The sequence below is a fragment of the Ptychodera flava genome, chromosome 21 (genome assembly GCF_041260155.1).
Source record: "Ptychodera flava strain L36383 chromosome 21, AS_Pfla_20210202, whole genome shotgun sequence".
Lineage (NCBI taxonomy): Eukaryota > Metazoa > Hemichordata > Enteropneusta > Ptychoderidae > Ptychodera > Ptychodera flava.
Genome location: NC_091948.1, coordinates 11176494 through 11198650, shown reverse-complemented (window position 1 = coordinate 11198650; position 22157 = coordinate 11176494). Strand labels below are relative to the sequence as shown.

The 22157-nt window shown below is 39.6% G+C and overlaps 1 protein-coding gene across 1 annotated transcript; it reads right to left on the bottom strand.

Moving 5' to 3' along the window:
* Nucleotides 1-633: 633 nt before the first annotated feature.
* LOC139121396 (alkaline phosphatase-like) lies at nt 634-16904 on the bottom strand. The gene is made up of 9 exons (XM_070686230.1): nt 16584-16904; nt 5864-6087; nt 5168-5342; nt 4564-4742; nt 3755-3959; nt 3124-3264; nt 2450-2641; nt 1817-1954; nt 634-1294 (listed from the first exon to the last, which is right to left on the bottom strand). Exons 1-9 carry the CDS (start codon nt 16642-16644, stop codon nt 993-995), a joined length of 1617 nt encoding a protein of 538 aa, XP_070542331.1. The 5' UTR covers nt 16645-16904; the 3' UTR covers nt 634-992.
* Between the last annotated feature and the right edge of the window lie 5253 nt (nt 16905-22157).

The following is a 22157-nucleotide window of genomic DNA, read 5'->3' as shown; positions in this document are numbered from 1 at the left end:
CAGACCGGGTATGATGTATCATAATAATGCAGATTTGATTGGGTAGATCATGAAACAATGTTAGCCAAACGTGATGACTATTGGGGACTAAATGTCAGTGCCATTGGTCAAGTCATATTTGCCCCGACAGAGCGCACTGACAATGGATGGTACAGTGTCTAATGTGCCAAGAGAGCTACGACCGCAAGTAGCCTCGAAATATTCACCCGGTTCCCAAGCTTCGTTTAACTAGACAAACTAGTACAGATCATGTTTGGTGCTGCACAAGTTCCCTTCTTTCTGGCTATCTAAGTTTTACAAGGATAGTTTATCCTAGTTGCCTGGTTGAAGTCTCGCGTACCGTTCAGGGCATTATTTCTAAATCTCTTCTCGTAGAGTTGACCGATAATTTTCATGATTTGATGGATCAGTGGGTTGAGAATGTTTCCTCTTTCATTAACGTTGTATTTTACAGTGTATGGTGGTTGTTGCATTGTGTGACTGTTTACTTAATAACATCTGTGTTCATTACTTTTCTTGGAAGCAAAGTACACAGTAAGTTTTTACATACGCAATATCCTAGCATATCTTTTCATTTTTATATATGCACCAATACACAAAACCGAGTTAAAATGACAGTGTGAAACGAATAGATTTCTTACATATAACATCTTTAATAATATTTCCCATATAATAATGAATCTGTGTATTCTGTCATGATTATGCGAAAATTACAGTACCAATATTTATATGTATACAAACAATTTTTCTCTATGTCTGCGTACGCATACGTACATACGACTGTGTGTATGTACGTATGTATGTGTGTGTGTGTGTGTGTGTATGTATGTATGTATGTATGTCTGTCTGTCTGTCTGTCTGTCTGTCTGTCTGTCTGTCTGTCTGTCTGTCTGTCTGTCTGTCTGTCTGTCTGTTTGTTTGCGCGTGCCAGTGCGCGCATGTATTATTATGTATTTCGTATACGGATGTGTACGTTCATGCTTATATCGATATCAGGTGTAGAGTTGGTGAAATGAAATTGTCATGAAAAGTATAAAATATTTTAAACATTTCGCCGTTTCTGCTCCAGATGAGTCCGAATAGCTTGACCTCGTATCTAAATGAACTTTATTGCAATGTTCTGTTGAATTACCCAGGCAAGATGCATATTTTATGACGTGGGCAATGTAGTGCTGCTCATGGACACCGTGAAACAAATGCGCCATTGGTCCATCCGCGTATATAGTGACGTCCTCTCCCCCGTGGGTTTCATCCTTTTTCGGTACCAGAGCCTGCTGGACGTAAGTCTTTGCCTCTGTTGAGGAAAATATTGAAATCATTTGACATAGAGTTGGACTGGAATGTGACATCTGTTACGATACAGCACAGTTTAATATATACATTAGTATTTCTATAATAAGTTCCACTTAAATAAGATTGCTGAATTAAGGAAATACAATATCACTCTTTTCAACTTCCAAGGTCATCATAACCATGGTAGTCTCAGACAGCGGCATATTCTAATGAATTCCTTCCCATATTCACTACTGCGCCCTCACACGACCCATACAAACGAGTGTTATTAGAGTTACGGCTGGAAATGAAAAGGGGAAAAACTATGTTGATACAAATGACCATCACAATTATGTCCAGTGGCAAGTGACTCTAAATGAAAACGTCTTTGGACCCGGTACGCGATGAACCAATGAGGTGTTAAGTATATTGCTTAATGGCCATTTCCGAATCTCCGGTACCCAACAACTGTCAAAAGTAAAAAACCGAAAGGTCGAAATGAAATTATGAGTCTGATCGAAATATTATGTCATAAAAGGTTTACCTGTATCTACGCCAGTCACGTTGGGACGTTGGCCAGTTTCATTTAAACTGGCTATCACTGCTTTAGCTCCGGGACCATTTGTGTACATTATGGTTGTATAGGGCAAATCATCCAAGCCTTTCTTTTTATCATTTATCCCTGCGAAAAGGTGTAGGCCTAGGTTATAAAAGACGTGACTAAAATCGCTGTGAGAATAGTGAAAGCCTATGTAAAATATTAAAAAAAAAACCTGGCGATACGTTTTCCTTTGATCAGGTAGGGTTTTGCTGTCGGAGGTTTGGGAGTGTAGAACACGATTGGAACTAATTAGGGATAATTGGATGGTGAAGTAGGGTCGGTTTAATCTGCGAATGTAAGCTTATCTGCTCTTCTTTTTCAGTCATACACTTGTTTTTATAAGTACTTTGTAATACTGCAACATTCAACTATAGGGAACCTGACTATTTTGAGTAATTTGAAGATTATGAAGATCCAATTATCCCTCATTAGTTCCAATCGTGTTGTAGGTTTAGTAACTGTTTTGCAATCCCTATAAATGTCTTTACTATCCCAAATATGCATGATCGATAAAGTAATTATTACATCGTTGATGTCGTCGTCACAATTATGCGTCGGAAATGCTTTACGCCATACCTAGAATAGGATTCCCACGACTCGGATATCCCGCGATGGTATTCACGTGACTGTGATCAGCTGTCACGATTGTCAATGTATCAATGGAGTTGGTAAGAGACATAGCCGTTGCCAGGGCATCATCAAATGCCAGTGTGTCTTTCAATGCGTGATAGGCTATGTTTAGATGGTGACTGTGATCGATCCGCCCTCCTGAAGACAGTGTAAGAAGAAAATTACAACATCGACAACAAATTATTAAAATGTTTAATATCATGCATCTTACAAAGAATGTACTTTTTCAAGACAGAACATACTGGCAGGTCGTCTGACGATAAGAAGATCATCCGGCGAAATTTTGTAAATTATTTGATAAAAGTCTTAAAGCCTCTCTCTCTCTCTCTCTCTCTCTCTCTCTCTCTCTCTCTCTCTCTCTCTCTCTCTCTCTCCTTATCAACTTCTCCACCTAATAACTACAGACTTATACCTACATACCCGCCTATCTACATGATCTGACCAGCTACCTTCAATGTACCTACTCTAATCACCCCATACCCAGACCTATTTACTTACCTACCCACAAACCTATCTACCAACCTGTCGATTGATCCAATTTATCAGTAGTACTGAAAAGATACAGCTCTCAAATTTAAGACACAGAAATGACAGGGGTGATTTTTTCAGGAGACACTAACCTTCCACGAGAAGGAAAAATCCGTTTTTGTTCTTTTTCAGCATCTTTATAGCTTTCTCAACCATTTCAGATAGACTGGGCTCACCGGCTATATCTTCCTCCCTGTTGGCGTCGTATTGCATGTGATCGTGCTCAAATAAACCTGGAGAACATGGCAGATTTTGCAGATAAAATACACTGAATGGAAAATCACTGGTAAATTGGTTTTATTCAACTGATAGTGGGATGGAAAGTAACGGAGGTTTCAAAATAACTGTAATGCTGTTGTCGACATAGCAAGCATGCGCAAGTGCGTACATTTTCACATTACTAAATTTTAGTGAAGTGCTAAGAAACGTTTAAAAGTTGTGTCGCGTTCTTGAGCTATCTCTATCACACTCTGCTTCAAGAAAGTGATTTGCATTCATCTGTAAGGGAGTCAATTGTGTCAATATATGCACAGTGCCAAAATTGACAGATAGCTGAAACAAGCTAAAGTGCGAAGGAATTCCAGACCTCCAGTCGCTGTCACTTTAAGCATGCAGCTCATTTATTGTTTAAGGTAATTTCTTATGGTGCACCGTGAGACGTGCCAATTAGAAAGACAGCTTTGTGGAGATGTAGGGATCTAGAAATTAGCATAACGTGCATACCGAGCAAATAATCAGTAGTCTCCGGATTGACCTTATCGAAGTCCTTTTTGTTCCAAACATACGACGACTTGCTGCTGTAGGGTCTGTTCTTTTTCCACTCTTCGATGAGATCTAGCCCGTCAGTGCGTGAACCAAACTTCATGTCATGTTCCGGGTCACGCTGTGTGATGCGTAAGAAGTCCCGTCTTCCCCCACCTAGTAATACCTTGAGTTAAATAAATAGAAATAACAATAAAAGGGAAACGGATACGTAATTTATGAGAGTTGAAGAAACTTGATTTCCTGGTAGGAGACATATCTCGTGACGGGAAATTTGCGTTCCTGGGATTACATTATCTGCAGAAGAAATATCTTCAGGCAATACACTTCAGATAATAACACGATTGAAACTAACTTGGGAGAATTGGATCTTCACATTTCTCAAATTTCTCATATAACTGAATGTTGCAATATTACAAATTAGTCATAAAACCAAGTGCATAACTTAAAAAGAAAAGCAGATGAGCTTGCATTTGCAGGTCAAACCGACATTAGTTCACTATCCAATTATCCCAAATTAGTTCCAATCATGTTTACTATTAATTTACATATGAGCGATTGCCAGTAATACGCCATCCTTTAGCTGTTTAGTTTTAATAACTTGCTGTTTTGCACGGCACTTCTATATGCTTCTCGGTTTTGTACCAAGACATGCGCTATCAAGACGTTTTTTGTAGGACGGCTCAATTAATCCGAAAGCAAGAAGCGTCCATCATCTCATATGGTAACTAGAGTAGTGTCGAAAGACGGATGGAAAACGTCCAACTTACTTGAAAATCTCTCCCGCCATCTTCGACGAGCTGCAAGGCGATGTCTCTACATCCATGCAATCTCTCTTCTATGGGGATTTTATTGTTACTTTCCCACTCTCTGTTTGGCGTGTGGGCGTACGCAGCGGCCGGCGTTGCGTGCGTGATTCTTGTCGTCGTTACCACACCGACCGATTTGCCTATTCGGAAAATCAATGCATCAATCAGTAAATCAACCAATCACAACATCGCAAAGTGTTTCAATCAATAAGAGGCCTGTCTCCTCAATAGAATATATTGAATCTCACACTTTCCATTTCAGATATCGAACGAATGTCTTTTAATTCATGAAAGACGACCTGTGACCAGATTTCACAGCAAAGTTTAAAAGCTGTGTTTTGGTACCCTCGGTTAGGACAAATAGACAAGACAGACATTGTATACAGTGGGTTTTGGTGCCACAGCTCGGTATGTGAGACGGACACATTGGACGTACGAATATACGATTGATTATATGTTAGTGGATATCTGTGCCCATGGACCCAAGACAGAGGCCTGAACTATAAGATCAATATCCGAAAATCGGCTTTAATCCACTTGGTACGGAGAAAGTTTATTTTCTTACCAGCATCCAGCGCTAACTTCAGGACAGAATCGACCGACGCATTCAGACTAGAATGACAGTCACCTTTAATAGCGCCATTATGTACACCGAGGACGCCTACTTTTGTTTTCACTCCACATAAGAACGCTGTGGCTGTACCCGCAGAGTCACCAACTTGGCTATCTGTGTTATATGTCTGAGGGAAGAAGTAGAGTATATAGTGTTATTTCATAAAGCAGGTGATACGTCATAACACTTTTTATGTTTGTTTCACTTACTTTGTGTAAGCACGTCAACTTCAGTAAGAATGGTCCTAATGGAATTTTCGTCTGACAGACTCTTTCACCGGTCCAGGCGTAAACAGAAGGTGGTGCACCGTTCTTCATATTAAAGTCATCGTTGAAATTCGAGAATATGGTCATCTTTCTCTAGATCTTATTTTATGCAATCAGAGCGTGATTGCGTGAGACGTGACGATGTCCCGCTCTAATTGCGAAACAACACAGAACGTGGAATAATGGCTGGGCGAAATGGTATGATTGTTATACTTTTGAAAGCGCAATAATGATATCATTAACCTGACAAGCTTTATATTCGGGTTAGGGAAATCGAGTATTTTTTTCGCACATGATTCATGATTAGCAGAGGACGCCCTCTACCACCCAATGGCAGTTAGGCTGGCTACATATAAAATCTTAAAATCTTGTTACATCTTACTTTGGATAATGCTACATGAGGCAGTGACTCCATGTTTAGGACAGTTTCCTCTCCCGTATTGCCCTGTAATTGTCCTTTTAATATCCTGGCAGACGTAACAGTTGCTATCCCCATGCCGTCTCCTATAAACATGAGGACATTTTTAGCTTCGTTTGTATTTAAGGTTTGTAAATGTAACGCCTTCTGAAGAGCTTCTTCGGCTTGTTCGATCCACTCATCGGCAGCTGAAATAAAAAAAGAGACATAGATATTAGAATGAATAATGAACAGAGTGTTGGCTCATGGTGTGTTGACAACTTGACATGTGTGTGTATGTGTGAAGACCACTTGTGCAGAAAACTGTCAATGCGCGCTGTCACGGTCATGCGGTCGACGTCGACAAGTTATTTTGCTTTCATAAAACTATGGTTCAGGTTCGTTTGTTTTTATAACGTTTTTCTTTATTCACAATTCATGTCAAATTGTGCAATGTTTAGCCTTGAAATATCGACGGAAAACTATAAAATGTGCAGTTCAGCTGTTGGTGATTAGCGGATTCAACTTTGGACTTTTGGACTTCGAATGCAGTCGACATACTACGTCTGAATGACTTATCTTCTGGTGTATTCAACAAACAAAATTATGCTGCACCCGACTGCCCCTGTATTCTTTAATCTCCACCATACAATAATTCGAACGGGAGTGAAAATTTATGTGACAAGAGGGACAAATCTAAATTGGTAAACTTTAAATCGGCAAATGTCAGAAAGTACTGAATGTATACATGTAAAGGGAGTCAGAACTGTACTGTCCTGTTTCAGAAATTCGGTTTATCCGATTGTTAAATGGGCAATGTCCAGATAATAGTTTCAACATTTTTTTTATTCTGTTTCCTTTACCGAACTGATAATTATACCAAATAAAATACGTCGATCAAAGCAACTCTACCTGTATGTGTATAGAGTGAACAGGCATTGCGATCATGAGCTTATGCAAAACTAGACCAGACTTTCATTCTGAAAAGCTTTGTATTGACACGTATAATTTTTACTTCCTAATCTTTCACGACGTTCGAATATCAACTAACACGAAACATGCGGCATACGGCTGTTGCATGTCTTATCAAGCAAACAGCCTCAAAACGATTGAAGACAATAGCTCATATACAACCTCTTTAAACATCTACAGGTATAGATCTCGACTGATTAACCTTGCAATACAAAAGGACGTTGTCATTTCCAAGTGAGATATGGAGTTACTGAGCAAGGTTCAATATATAATTGAACGCAGATATCATTTAAACGCCAACTTCCTATCGAAACATCGAGGCAACACTTGTCAAATCAGAAACACATCACAACTTAAAATAATGCTTTTTGTAGACTAGTAAGTGACGACACTTTGTGAAGGGACAGTGGTGGAAGACACGTGGAAAGTTACATTTTCGTCGTAAAAAGGTTAATCCGGGCGATGTGTTCATCTCTCTCTATAAACACTCCACCACTTTGCCCAGCGTCACATGATGATGAGAGCGTCTAAACTCTCCGAAATGGAAATCCCGATTTGGAAAGACGTGAGTCGCATGCCGCAGCATGGTTTTGACAGAAAATATCTCCTGGAAAAACAATGCCAACCGCTTTGGAATAATGACAATAGACAGACGGACATTAAAATACCCTCTATGTGTGTTTTATTTAGTAAACAGATGTTGTGTACTGGTATTATATTTCATAAAACCATATTATTTTTCATAAAACCATATTAGCATCCTATTTTGGTAACATTAACCTCATGAAATGTCTACGTGGGCAAAAATTACGTTTAAATACTGTATCACTTGGCCTAGTATCATGCTATCAACTTGGACAGATAACGAAAACGCTTAGCTTCATTCTGCCAAGCCACCTTACGCCTTTGCAATGGAAATAACTGATACAACATTATACGCAATGAATTAAAAGCGCATGCGCTGAGCGACGTTGACGCTGGTTTTATTGGACATTACTGATATTGAACATTGTGACACCACCACTGGACATTTTCACTTATATTTTACCGTTCTTGGCACTGATTTTCGCAGGGAAACCAATGAGTGTCTGAGACTAGATCAAGTGTATGGGGCCACCCTGGTATTGTAATGTCGTCGTCGGAATGATCTGTAGCTATGCTATGAGATTTTCTGCAAGTATACTGAAGTCCCGTGAGCTACGTTTCACGAAGGTCAAGTCGCCATTTCCGTAGGGTTTATCAATACTTAATGAAAAAGGCGATAACGAAAATAACGACCCTGTCGAAATGACAAACTTTAGCGGGAGAGGTAGACTTGGTTCAAGTCTGTGATTTGTGAATGTTTGAGTGGAGTGAACGCAATGATTTGTATTCTGCTTTCATGTGAATCGCGCGCGTGTGTGTACGCGATGAGTAGGGTGAACGCTATACAGCGGAGTTTCACGCGGAACTGCGCAGACTCAAACGTGACGCATTCAATCGCTGGGAAAACCTGGCGTGAGCTGCCAAATTCCGGATAGGTTTGTACGAAATAGGAGAGACACAAGAGAAACTATTATAAATGATTTTGTTTTTTTAAAATTCACCGACTTGAACCAAGTCTACAGGAGAGGCAAAAGATGTCCAATTTCATTTGAAGTGAACAGTGAGTGGGTTAATGGGGCGCTGCACCTTACAGCACGTATTGTGCTCAAAAATCACTTTTTTGCAAATATTTGTTCAGTTTTAATTAATTTGTTAACCCAAGATTAAAATATTGGTTGGGTTCACCTTTTAGCTTGTCAAGCAGTTGTAAGTTGCGTGATACAGAAGTATTGATTTATGCAAATATATGCAAATCACTCGATTTCCTGGCTTCTCTTTCCTCCCAATGTCAAAATTTCCAAAGAGTTTAACTCCACTTTAGCTGGGTCGAACTTTCTAAAATATTCAGATTATGTTCTTTAAACGCTACATAACAAACCGACTATTTTGTTTGGCAATAAAGTTCTTACATTTTGAATAAGAGGCATTTTAATTTTGCTAATCATGGGAGGTGTATGTCGTTGGTATGTGATAATTCATGTTTGCGTTTAATGAAAAGTTTAAATTAAGCCCCTCAAGAAGTCAGTTCGAGACCTTCCCCGAGGAAGAAATGTCTTTCATTCGGTCATCACCGTCAATTTGACTTCATAGGGGTTAATTTAATGCGAAGCAGGTTGCAAAGTGTTGAGACTGTGTGGGCCATATAGCTTAGTGGACGAGTGCATTCATTTGACGAGTGCGCCCCCATCGGCACACTAAAGTAGTAAACTGTCGGCCTCATGCATAATTTACGCATCAAATAATAGAATAAGGGAAGCAGCAGCAAATAATCATGGTCATATATGTAAACAACCAGTATTGGAAGGCTGTCATAACACGCAGTTTGCAACTTATCACTGTGTTTTACTCAAATCTATACTTTAACTCATTTACAGAAAACCGGGGTAGTCATGTAACCATTGGTACGTACAATTATTTTAAACTTCAAATAAACCAAACCCATTCAATCTCATTACTATACACGTAAAATGCACAATAAGCGAAGATCAACACCAAACGACATATTTGTGTTGCTTTTGTGTGTGACAACTCATATCAACATAATTGGGGCTTTTCTAAATCAAACACTCTGGAAACTGCAAAGCACAAAAACACAATCTGGCTTCGATGGTTTACACATCACAAAAATGAGCAGAACAAAAATATGACACGTATGATTGCGAATACTGGTACGTTTTTGTTTTGTGTTATTCGTAAAATTGCGGACAATTTATTGTCATGCACGAACCCTTCCCTGGGGATTTTTTCAGGTCTAATGATCAAGCAGTACTCTGTGATACGATCACCCATGCGTCCATCGTGTGAACAGCTTATCTCATCTCCAAATCACCCGTGACAGTCCTCGGCAATCAATTTATCATGGTAATTGTTCCGGCGATGAAAGCATTGCACGGATCTGTCAACCCGTCCACACAGCATGACGAAAAGATAAAGCTGAAGGACTGTGCCTTTGCGAATAAGTACAGACGGCGTGGATCAAAGATTGTTAGCGACATCCTTAACATACTTTCAAGGGCACGTAGCTTCGGCAACCGTCTCCGAGGCGAAACATCGAATCCTTTAAGATACCAGGGATCAAAATGATGACATTTACATAATCCTGTATCATTTGTTATTCAAAGTTATTGACCCTAGAGCAATGTCTGGATCTTACGATGCAGTATTATTTTTATTTATAGGTATTTTATTACATATGTAAAATCTCAGACACGTCACTGTGATCACAGCAAGCGAACGTTGTCAGCAGATACGAAGTCAGAATACGCCTTTCACATACATATTCTGACTCTCAAGTTTAATCTTACAATGCTCCGTGGGTATAGCTTACGTGTACTCATCTTACTCATGAAAGAAGATGGAGCTTTGAAATTCTCGCCTTCTTATCACGTTTCTGAAAATGAAATCGTGATTATTACTGCAGACTTAACACAAAGGAAACCAGCTATTATAGATTTCAAATATCGATAAATATTATTTTTCTCACATAGTAAAGTCTAGTTAATTGTGATTATGAAAGAATTGAGATATTTTGAGGAAATTTGTGAAGTATGGGAGAAAGTTGAAAATTTACCATTACTTTCGAGTAGCAAATTTTTTTGAGTCAATTCAATGGCGGGTCGAGACCTGATGCGCGCGCAAAAAAAATCAATTTTGTATATTGATTCCTTTATTTTTAGCACGCAATAGATTTCGTATATAAGATGAAGAGTTGAAAATCTAATTATTCCTTCAAAAACAAAAAAGCGTTTTATCGGGGTGGACTCTTGACGATGACGTCAGAGAAACACTTCATATCTACGAGCTACCGCCACGCCGTCGAACATCCCAGTCTATCTGATTACTGTACATGGGCTGCTTAACCCGGGGGTGCCAGTGGCACTTTGAGGGAAATTGGGTATCACAGATCATGTGATGGGCTGATAATCCGGGGGTGGCACTATGAGGGAAACTGGGTATTGCAGATCATGTAGGGGTAAAACCAGGACAGATCAAAGAGAAAAATGAGCTTCACAGTGAATGGTAAGGCAGGAACAAAATTCAAGCCTCTGTTTACAGGGGAAGGAATGTCATGTGTCCTTTCACGAAACACGGACAGAAAACCAGTGGTAGTTAAAACACCTCATTCGAAATTCATGTTCTTCTTTGCGAGATCGATATAATGCAGTTGCTATTTTTCACCGGTAAGATGAGGGCAAATGTGATAAGCAATTTGAAGTAGTTATGTGTCCCTTTGTTTGTTAGTGCGGATCAATTACTTGCCACTATTACTCGCCTGCAAGTCCTTTGTAGTCTAAAAGATAAATTTTAAAAGCATAAAATCCTTACTTGACGACATTGAAACAAAAATGGAAGGGCATTGTTCCGCATCGATCGTTTTGCGAGAAGAAAAAATTAAAAACAGTGAATGCTTTTGATCGATTTTCAAAACAATGATATTTAAAGCCAGTTGTTCACAAGGGATAATAATTGGAATAAATTTAGCTGTAGCAACATCTGTCCGACCTAATTCGTCTGAAAACCTTGATGGATTGTACCTCTGCGCATACCAACGATGAATTATTTAAAGATACTTTAAAATACGTTGTGACAGAGAATGTATGGAAATTTATCTTTTTGGGTTGGGTGGAGGTCTTTAAAATACGTGTATGTGCACCAACAATGAGTCTTTCACGTGGTATAATTATATTTAGAGGTATTTGTATGCGCTATTTTTGGAAGCGCCAAGGTCTCCGCCCTAGCGGTTGACTGGACCAAAACTACGTACCTGCAAGATTTTACATCAGAAAAAATAGGGATAATGTGTTTTCATTCGCGAGAACGACAACCAGCAGCAGCCTCCTTACAAACCGAAGTTCTGTACACATTTATCCGAGAAGAGACGGTTAATGCGAGAGCTCAAACTCACATTTGAAACCAAAAAAAATATCCAAGAAAGATCTAGCAATACTTTATAACTTGTTAGATATCTTAAATACTCCATTCTCAGACAGATGAGTGCCCGTCATATTTGATGGTAATTATTTCGACTGCAAACTCAATCACCGCGGCCGGCACTGTAAATTATCGGCCAAATTAGAAAAAAAAAACAAAACTAATCACCTGATCCAATTTATGTCCCCAGTTAGTGTACCTTCTCCAGTTTGATGCAAATGACGTTAATATTGGATTGTTTACCTATCAAAATTGGAAAAGATTGATCTACATTTTGTTATGATCTGTATTTTGTAGATGCAGAGACGGACTTCGACACTTTGACCTTCGCGCTGCGGCGATTTGCAAATTCATTTTCCGTGCTAGGCCCCTTTAAGTCCAATGTAATCAGAAGCAGACCAAAATATCCAAAAGGTTCATTTTGGTGTCTTTGGTTTCCCTATAGATGTTTTTTTTTTTTTTACCGTCCACGGTTTCCGTTAAGTATTTTTAAAAGGTTTATAGAAATACCAACAAAGTGTGCAAAGTGCGCATGCGCGGTAAACGTCGTGACTGTCCGCTTTGTTTGTGTATAAAGAAAATGTCTTGTGGATATTTTCGTTCCTACCTCGTGTCTTTATACAATGTATATAAACATCGTTCGTTGTAGTTTCGCTCTGGCGATGATGATTTTCAGTTCTTCACTTTACATTTTATCGACAAAACTAAACGAAATGGATCATAAATTTTTATTGGGTAGACCGGATAAACTGACGATCTTGATTTCTGGTCTGTGAACGATAATAATATCATACACTCTCCACTCACCTCGGATAATCAAAATTATCGAAACATATAAAAAATTGAGGTCAAACGACACACTTATAACGCAGCAATTTTAACGCTGTATGCATTCATTATGTGCACACATAAATGGAAAATATTATTCCTAACAAATAATACAAAACCCTGAACTGTATTGTCAATAATGAGCACTTTACTTCCATTCACTACAACTATAATTGCCTGTGTAGAAGAGAATATACCCTACGTTATTCTACATATATGGTTCTTTCTGAAAATAAAAAAAATCTTTTATTTGAAGCAAACCTTTCATTTTAAGACTTTACGTGTACTACTTTACACCCAGCCTTGGTGGCATTCTTGGCCTGAACAGTAAACCATGATTGACAGGCATCGTTTGATCAAAGTAGCAAACAAACCTTGACATTGATAAATGGTATTTATCTTTCTTTATGAAAAAACGCATTGTAGATGGTTGATTATGATGAACCGAAGTTATAATTACCCAGTAATCCCCCTTCCTCTCTCTCTCTCTCTCTCTCTCTCTCTCTCTCTCTCTCTCTCTCTCTCTCTCTCTCTCTCTGTTCGTCAATGTCTTTCTTCCTGACTGTCTCTCATAATGTGCGGTTTAACAATATATGAACCTAAAGCTGTGCACCATGTAAATTGATAAAATGTTCTATACACGTTGGCAAAGAGCAGTTCGACTCATGCCGACAACTCGAGCGGATCGAAAGCATTAGTCAGTTGCCAAGGAAATTACACATCGAACTTTGCAAATCATGAATAATTATTGCATTAAAACCCCGCATTACCAACATCTTGCACAGTTCGTCGGTTCCCGAGTTATGGCGACGTTTAATACAAGTGCGGGTCCTCCGCCTACGTTCACACTCATGAACTGACACTATCATACACTCAACAAACGTTTTCAACGAGAAAGTGCGACTAAAGAAATCACTGAAACCCGTCAGCCAGCTAATTTCCTATTCGCCCATCGTCCGATGTATTTGTGTAACATCTGTGGTTTACGTTCCTGATTATCGTCAAAAGGTTCTTCTTGTAATTGTCACATTTACGTGATGTATGGGAACTGTTAATTCTCTAACTGGAATGGACGTTAATATTGCATTCAGTCAAACGTAATTAATCAAAATAATGTTTTTCGCATATATTTCTTGATCAAATAAAAGCTAACTTGCTAAAAATTGAGGCGTCACCTATTCAAATGTTGGTACGATGTATACCTCTGATTATGTTCATCCCTAACAATTATGAAAACTTTTATTAAATATCGTGTTTAATAGAAGGTGTAACATAGCCGAAGATTTGCAAAACTAATCGAGAGAAAATAGTATTAAACAAATAACAAGATTGACGACTAACAACCTAGAAACGTCTTGAAGTTCTTATCCCAATGTACCGCCCTTTTATATAGCAGCTTAAAAAAGATTTCTAATGAAAAGAAATAATGATGCCGTGTTTCTCTACTACTTTTTTGTCTGTCTGTCTGTTTGTCTGTCTGTCTGTCTGTCTGTCTGTCTGTCTGTCTGTCCGTCTGTCTGCATAATGGATAATTTGGTGTCGGAATACACCAGCCGTTCGCAAACGTTCGAACGTCTTTCTTGCATAACAAAAAAATCTCCCCTACCGCAATACCGGTTCTATAGGTTTTACATTGTAATAATATTGTCACCGTATATGGAGGTTGTTGTTTGTTGGGTTTTTTTTTTTGCTATGAAACAACTTTACGTTGTTATACTTCCGCTTACTGTAAAGTATAGAGTGTTGGCACTATCACTATCAATATAAGAAGTGTATGTACGATATGCAATGTTTGGATATAGTTCGGACTAAAATTCAGTTATCAACAATTGGATTGGATATAAAACATATAAAGGTTACGTTAAAGTGTGAACGCTCAGCATTTCGATGTGAAAAGAAGAACCTGTATTTCACAAACAGCACAAATAAATACCAGAAAGGACTGAAAGCGTCACAACTAATTGGGCCCTAATCCCCACAGTGAATGTGTACACTATTCAATGTGCGCCTATTCTCCAGAATCGTCGGAAGTTTTGACTTAACACTAGGAGCTTCAAAGAGTGACATTGACCCGAACTTTGAATACAGCCCCACTTGATCAGGGTATATGAACGCAAACCGATGTTGCCAGACGAAACTACCGCCGATTGTTATTATCCATCATTGCCAGCGCTAATAGCTACAGACACAAGTACCATCGTCTGAAAACTACATTACAAGCTTATCTCACACGCGGTCGGTCCCCGGTATGTATAAATGCCACTCGATCTTTCGTGACCTCGATTACGAGTCTGCAAAACGTTTAACATTAAAATCAGGTCTCCTTCGTCTGAAATTCTATTAGCAGCCATACCCTACTACACCAATGAAACGATACAATCGCACTCCAATTACCCTCACAAGATGACACCTATGTACAGTCTAAATATAGTCTTTTTCGACTTAATGAACGGGTTATGAAAGCGACAGACGACGTGATGCATTGCAACTCAACGGCACTCGATCGCTTGATTATATGCGTGTTTCTAGCCCTCGTTAATTTGCCCGCGAAAGTTCAGGCTACAGTGCGGCACGAGCAATAACAAGTTGGGCCTGCCAACCAAGGTATGCCAGGCTGTGTTTCTCTTGCAGCTGGAGGGTTTCTTGTTTTTTTGGTAGAGATTTGGAACCGTGCCACGTACACTATGTTTTTATCAAAGATACATTAGGGCAAATGTCGGATTTCGTAACAGCACATATACCAGACAGACCTGTTTACTCAAAAAATTGGTCTTTAATTGGGGGTGGGCTATGCTGAAATTGGGCAGCGTCCCGTTTAATCTGAACGCATCCATAATTGCATTCCATGGGTGCAATCCAAGGTTATCGTTGGAAGTGAAACAAAAGTGGATGGTTTGTGGGATCAACAATCAGTCACGCTTTTGGGAAAGGCGGGCAAGCAGAAAAGCAATTTCACTTGTAGTTCCACAAAAAAGAAACGCGGATTGGTCGGAATGAATGTTTTACGAAATTCCGCTGTATGCACCACCTGGCGAAAAAATTCAATTCAGAATTACTCTGCACTCATGTTTTTTTTTCCTAAAGCAACCAAGCTTTCATTGTTTCTTGTTGTTTTTGCCAGTGCGTTATGTGCATCGCCCACGGTACATGTTTTCGATCGAAAACATCGATCGCCGGTACAAGAGTTCAAGAACAGCAAAAAAAGGAAACATGGTGAATGCGATTGTGGAATCTCTGCAACGTCATCTGGAAATCATGGTTCACCGGTAAACATTTTGTTCTACCGAAACGGGAATTCAGCACAGACAATTAAGCACCATGTACACGCAACATTAATGATTGGCTGGGTCGCCCATGTGTTTACGCGTCTTTGTGACATATTGGTAACGACGCCAAGAATGCAAAGGTGACACCTAAATAGACCAAGACTACCCTGCTTGAACAATATCATTCGCTCCTAAAAGGTGAACCGCTGTCACTGTACTTAACCAGCTTTCAAAGCCCTATCGCTTGTCAAACTACAACGCTCGGAAACAAACAAACAACTATGCCGAAATATCTCCAGAGGGTCGGAGTTCAACCACACTGTTTTTCAGTTGACAAGTCGAGTTTCGAACGCTTGTTGTTGTCATTGTCCACTGCAGAGCTATTTATAGGAAAGTCGAAATGAAATATACGAATACATTACTTGCATACAGCACAGGGAATTATTAGGGAAGAAGCAGGAAATCAGGACATGGAATGCTGGTTTGTAATATGTTGGAAAATATGGATCGATTAGACTGTCTACACGCATAGAGAACGATGACTCTCTCACGCACGTATATACCGTATGTTACATTTATCCGCAGTTGGGTCCTAAGCGCACGGCTCACACTCTGGTACTTACATTGACTGAGGAAGCCCGGAACGAGGAAGATAAACAAACAGAGGAGGCTTAGGTCTCCCATTTTCCCTGCACTGGTTCACGGTCCCTCCGCAAAATGATGCTACGAGACCGGCAGAGGTCACCCGCTTCACGCTGTTCTTTCCATGCCGCATCGATCAAGTGAAATTGATCGGAGAGCGTCCCTCTACATTAACAGCTACCCTGTCATTGCGGTGGCGTTTAAGAGAGATCGCGAGAGTCCTGTCGTGTCCCGAACGTCGCTCCGAGCTGTCAGCTGCTTAGCCTACCCCCGACCCCGATACCGACACAGTTCTGTCTCGTGGTGGCGTACGTACGTGTACAGAACTGAACCGGCTTTCATGGGAAGACGACATGAATATTAATAGAGGCGTTTTTCCCGATAAAAATTGCGAAAATATCTCGAAAACCGATAGGTACAAACTAAGCCGCTTGATGTTTTGCGGCTTCTCCTTGTCTTTATTAGCATTTAATTACTAATGATAAAACCATCATTGTCTGGATCTGTAGCTGACATCTATCGCATTGCACCTTTTTGCAATCATTATCATTGCAGGCAACTTATTCGTGGTTGAAAGTGAACAGAAATCGGGAAAACATACCGGAAATCTGCAGAAATTGGAAACAACCTAGCTGAAAGGCAAGCATCTGCCTGCCTCTCATAGATATAAGCTTACTTTGGAAGCTGATAATGACATACAGTTGTACATTATCGATCTATGAAACGCAAAGCATAAAAAACTATCGATTACCGCTATAAATGCTCCGTTAGATTAAACTGACCTGGCATTTAAATGGCGAGAGAGAGAGAGAGAGAGAGAGAGAGAGAGGAGAGAGAGACTTGCGCTATTTCACACTGTGATTTTATTTTATTTTATTTTATTGTATTTTATTTTATTTTATTTTATTTTATTTTAGTTCATTTTCATCTTGAAAACAGGGGTGTACCACCGATGTGTTGACTTAATAATATTTGCACCGATTTCCAATATGTTTATTATAAGCTTACATAGTTGACGACACTTGGTGTCGAAACAATATTGGGATGTACTCTTTATGCTCAGCGTGATCATTTTGCTGTTTATTTCAAATGCCGTTCAGCAGAAAGTGCATGCAATTTGCTCTGAATCGGCACTTCCTTCACGAAAGAATGGGACCATATAATAATGTAGTGTTAACACTGCCTTCGCTTTTTAGTCTGTTCTGTATTCCCTCCAAACGTTCAATTGTCCGTCCATAACTTCAGTCGAACTCAACACTTAGAGAGATATGAGATGAAATGGTTGCCTCTCCATATATTGTCTTTTTTTTCTTACTTTGGAGGTCAGTTACAGCATGCTGACACACGGTGAAAGAGTGATCGACTACGACATGCCTTCAGTCTTAGGGGCGACGTCAAAAGTTCAATGTAGGATAAAAAACTTAATTCCCTTAGTTTCTCCCCAAACCCCCCCCACCCCCCTAGAAACTTAATTGACTTATATTAAACCTGTTGCCAGGCTCTTTCTATGTAAAGCAAAGCTAAGGATCAGTCAATTTCGGGGTGAAATAAAGTAATGCATCGTTAAAGCCCCACTAGCTGTAACTCTTGGAATTTGTTGACCTCAAATTATCTACCTATTCTCTCCTTTCTGAAATCTACCCTCTGAAGAGATATGAACTTTTACTGCATTAGGAAACCATTCCTTTCAGAAACATTTCACATGTAAATTAAAATTTTAACGGTCATTTTGATTTCCTGGTATTTTCAAAAATTGGTAATATTAAAAAGGAATACAATGTCATAGTTGAAAACATTCACCCTTGTGCAATACAGTTTGGACTATGCTGTGCAATTTATATGAAGATTTCAGTGCAGATATGCATAGTATCAAGGTTTTAGCTTTTCTGCATGGGGCTGTGATTTAATGTTTGGGCGAACATTTAATCGCAGTGTAATCTTTATCTTGTTCAAAATTGCATATATAGCCCCGGCAGGTAGTTATAAGTTTGTACACAGACCTAAATGACTACATCGTCACCAACTTATTTTAGTTTGAAAGTAAAATCATAAAAATAATGCTAAAAGATAAAGCTAGTGGGGCTTAAGATTGGGAACACACTTTGTGTTTCATCAAATGTAAATACAACATACTAACAACAAACTTGAAGTTTATCAATGAATGAACAAGAACAACAACAATAAAGTCCAGGTTTCTCCTTCCAGAGGTATAAAAACTATCTCAACTGTCCTGGTGGTTGTAACAACTCAGTTCACACTACTCCATTCAGGCGGACTACACGTGCACCAGAAATGTAGCAAAATACAATTATAAATTCCGAGTGCAACCATATAGACAGTAGAGAAACTACCGTCTATGGTGCAACAGAGGCCAACAGCCTGCATTGTTTACACTAACTAGGCCAGGTGCAGCTCTGCACCGTGTTAAAACAACTCCCTCCGCTGGCTTCAACACGAAAGTGTGCATTTCTGCTCTATTTTTTCAAAATATTCATTCCCCTGGCAATTTTTACCTTAAATCGATTTGTAGGATAGAAACTTTTTAGGTCAAAACCCCCCCACCCCCAAACTAAAAGAATTAAGTTTTTTATCCTTCATTGAACTTTTGACGTCGCCCCTTACTTACAGGCTGAACCGATAAAGAAGGCACGGTGACATGGATAAACCCCTCCATCTATCAGCAATACACGCTGCTCTGTCAGCCTTGAAACTCAAGCGTTTTTGTACATTAAGGCTGTGATTTCAGCTCATCCTATCATACACTGAGATCATTTGAGTCCGCGGCAGGCTTTAAAGGTAACGCATTCTTTATAGACAAACAGAAAGACCAGGAATCTTGTCCCTTGAAGAGAAAATATGCATTTTTTTACAAAACAGTCTACTTGTCTTTGCTTAGACGGTGTAAATCCTATTGAAGTCTTCGACATGTAACCAAAAAAGACGGAAACGCCAACAAGCCAAAACATGGTTGTTTTGTTTGACAAGTCTTCCCCGAGGGACTATGCTTGTAAACCCCGAGGTCATTTGACTCCTTAATTAACCTTGGCCCCAGAGATCCAAACAGACGAAATAGCATGCGTTCAGGGATTAAAGTCCACGCTTTAAAGGGTAACGTCCATTTAAAGGTCAAATTTTTGTCGTCTCTTTTTTCCATAAACACCGATAGGGTAAAATGTCGAGAATTTGAAAGTGAGTTATAATGAATACGAATTGTAGGGGGCGCTGTGGAATAGCGTTGCCACAATACGCAATGGTCAGGAGAGCTATTTAACAACACAAGCCCATGATTAGGGGAGGGGATTAGCTTTATTTCGATTACTGTGCGCCACTTCGCACAAACTATATACCACGGCTAAACAATGGAAACTGATCGTATGCGTGATAATCGATGACCTTTCAAGCTTTATTTTGAAATGTGTGACGTCTAAAAACCCGTTACCTGCTTACTTCCAACAAATATACATTATATTTCAACAATCTGTAATGTTTAGGGAAAGCTATAACGATAATATTTCGTCATACGATTTCGAATTTTTGAAAGCTTATGTTTGTTGTATTTGTATTGAAGGAGACTTGTACATAACTATGACCATGGCTCCAAAATGATGAATTTGAAAACTGAGGAAGTTATAAACGAGATAGACTTGAATTAATAAAAAAATTACAAGAAAAAAATAACTGAAATCCATGACTACAACCAATGCTTGGAAATGAGAGAGAGAGAGAGAGAGGAGAGAGAGAGAGAGAGAGAGAGAGAGAGAGAGAGAGAGAGAGAGAGAGAGAGAGAGAGAGAGAGAGAGAGAGAGAGAGAGAGAGAGAGAGAGGAGAGAGAGAGAGAGAGAGAGAGAGAGAGAGAGAGAGAGAGAGAGAGAGAGAGAGACAGACAGACAGAGACAGACAGACAGACAGACAGACAGACACAGAGAGAGACAGACTGACAGACACAGAGACAGACAGACTGACAGACGCAGACAGACAGACTGATAGGAGATGAAGGGAGAGACAAAGGGCGACAAAAGAAACAGTGACAGAGATTGAGAGAGGGAAGGAGCTGTACAATAATCATATCGCGAAGAAATAGTTATACCGTCTCTGTAAATGCGATGCTATCAGTCAATCAGGAGCTTTTCGCCCCCCCCCCTTGACTGCATGAGCCATATTTCCCGACCCTACCCTACCTCAGACAAAAAAAAACCACACAAAATTTCCATTGGTGTTTCCGCCCCTGTTGATATTATAATGGTACACCAGGCAGTTTTAGAAGAACTAGTCAACAAGATCACGAACAAAAGGCAAGTCACCCAAAGTTAATTGAGCATTGTGTGTTTTAATAGAAACTCATAGACGTAGAGGCATTCCGATGGCTTCAATAGCTTCACTTGCTGAATCAGAATGACTTGTTCTGAAAACTTGGCAGGATGCCATCATTGGTGTCGTCGACTGTCAGTCTGGGGTTGTTTGAATGTCACTACACAGTCGTTACTTAAGCACACTTAGCTGTGGTATTTGCTGCACTTCCGAGTAATTTTCTGTTAGTACAGAACAGTTTCTTTTTCCGCTCCCAGAAATGTTGTCGAAATGCTTAGCAAATAGTAACCTCTCTCTGTGTGTCTGTGCGCGCGCACTATTTTGGCGAGGCTACTTACACTGGAGGAAGATTAATACGTTACTGTCTGATTGCAGATCTTGAATAGTAAAAAGATATGAAAAATATTATCAAAACTTATACTGTCCCTCTAATTCTCCCCGAGACTGATGTTCCGGGCATTCGTAAAATTTCGAGTTACTATACAGCTTTAAGTTTGTGAACTTATTCTGAAAGTAGAAAACAGAGTTTCCGTCGTCTTTTTATACAATTGTGTAAAGAAAGCATTAACACGGACACTGGATTGTCGCATACTATGTGTGGGGCCAAAGAATACATGTTTGTTTCTTAATCTAAGCCCCTTACAAAAATGATGCAGTAACGCAGCTTTTTCACTGTATTCCTTTATTATTTTTGGCTCACAAAATCCGATCGCCAAGTACATGAAAACAAGGGGCATGACAGTTAGACTGAAGAAGTAATTCCGGCAAATCGCTGCAGGATTACGAAGATTAAATCCACCATTCACATCTGTCGAACGTGTGATCTTACTGGCAATGGCATTTTGTCCAATGCGTCATCCACCGTCAATTATTTATCTGTAAAATGTTTTCCAAGCTTATACGCGAAAAAAGTGTGACACATCTTCGTCTAAGTCGACTGGATGCGCCACTCGATTCCTTTTCGGCCTCGAAGGTAATAGGCTACCCGGGCATTCGTTAATCCCATTAACTTGCACTAAGAAATCCACTAAAACATTGTTGTAGCAATAACCCCCGCCGCAGGAGGGTATACACGAGATTTTGGTACAATGCGCGACATATAGCACGAGCCGATAGGCGAGTGCTATATGGAGCGAATTGTACCAAAATCGAGTGTATACCCGACTGCGAAGGGGGTTATTGCTATTATATTATATCAACTTGCGTGTATTTGTTGTCTTACTTGGGTATTTTCATCATTCTAAGCG

Bases quoted from the DNA above. Each gene is read 5' to 3' on its own strand.
- LOC139121396 (XM_070686230.1), bottom strand. From the start codon at position 16,644: ATGGGAGACCTAAGCCTCCTCTGTTTGTTTATCTTCCTCGTTCCGGGC. The intron at 4,743-5,167 runs GTAAGAAAATAA...TTTTCCGAATAG, and splicing joins GAAGTTAGCGCTGGATGCTG to GCAAATCGGTCGGTGTGGTA. The intron at 1,295-1,816 runs GTAAACCTTTTA...TTTCCTCAACAG, and splicing joins CGTGACTGGCGTAGATACAG to AGGCAAAGACTTACGTCCAG.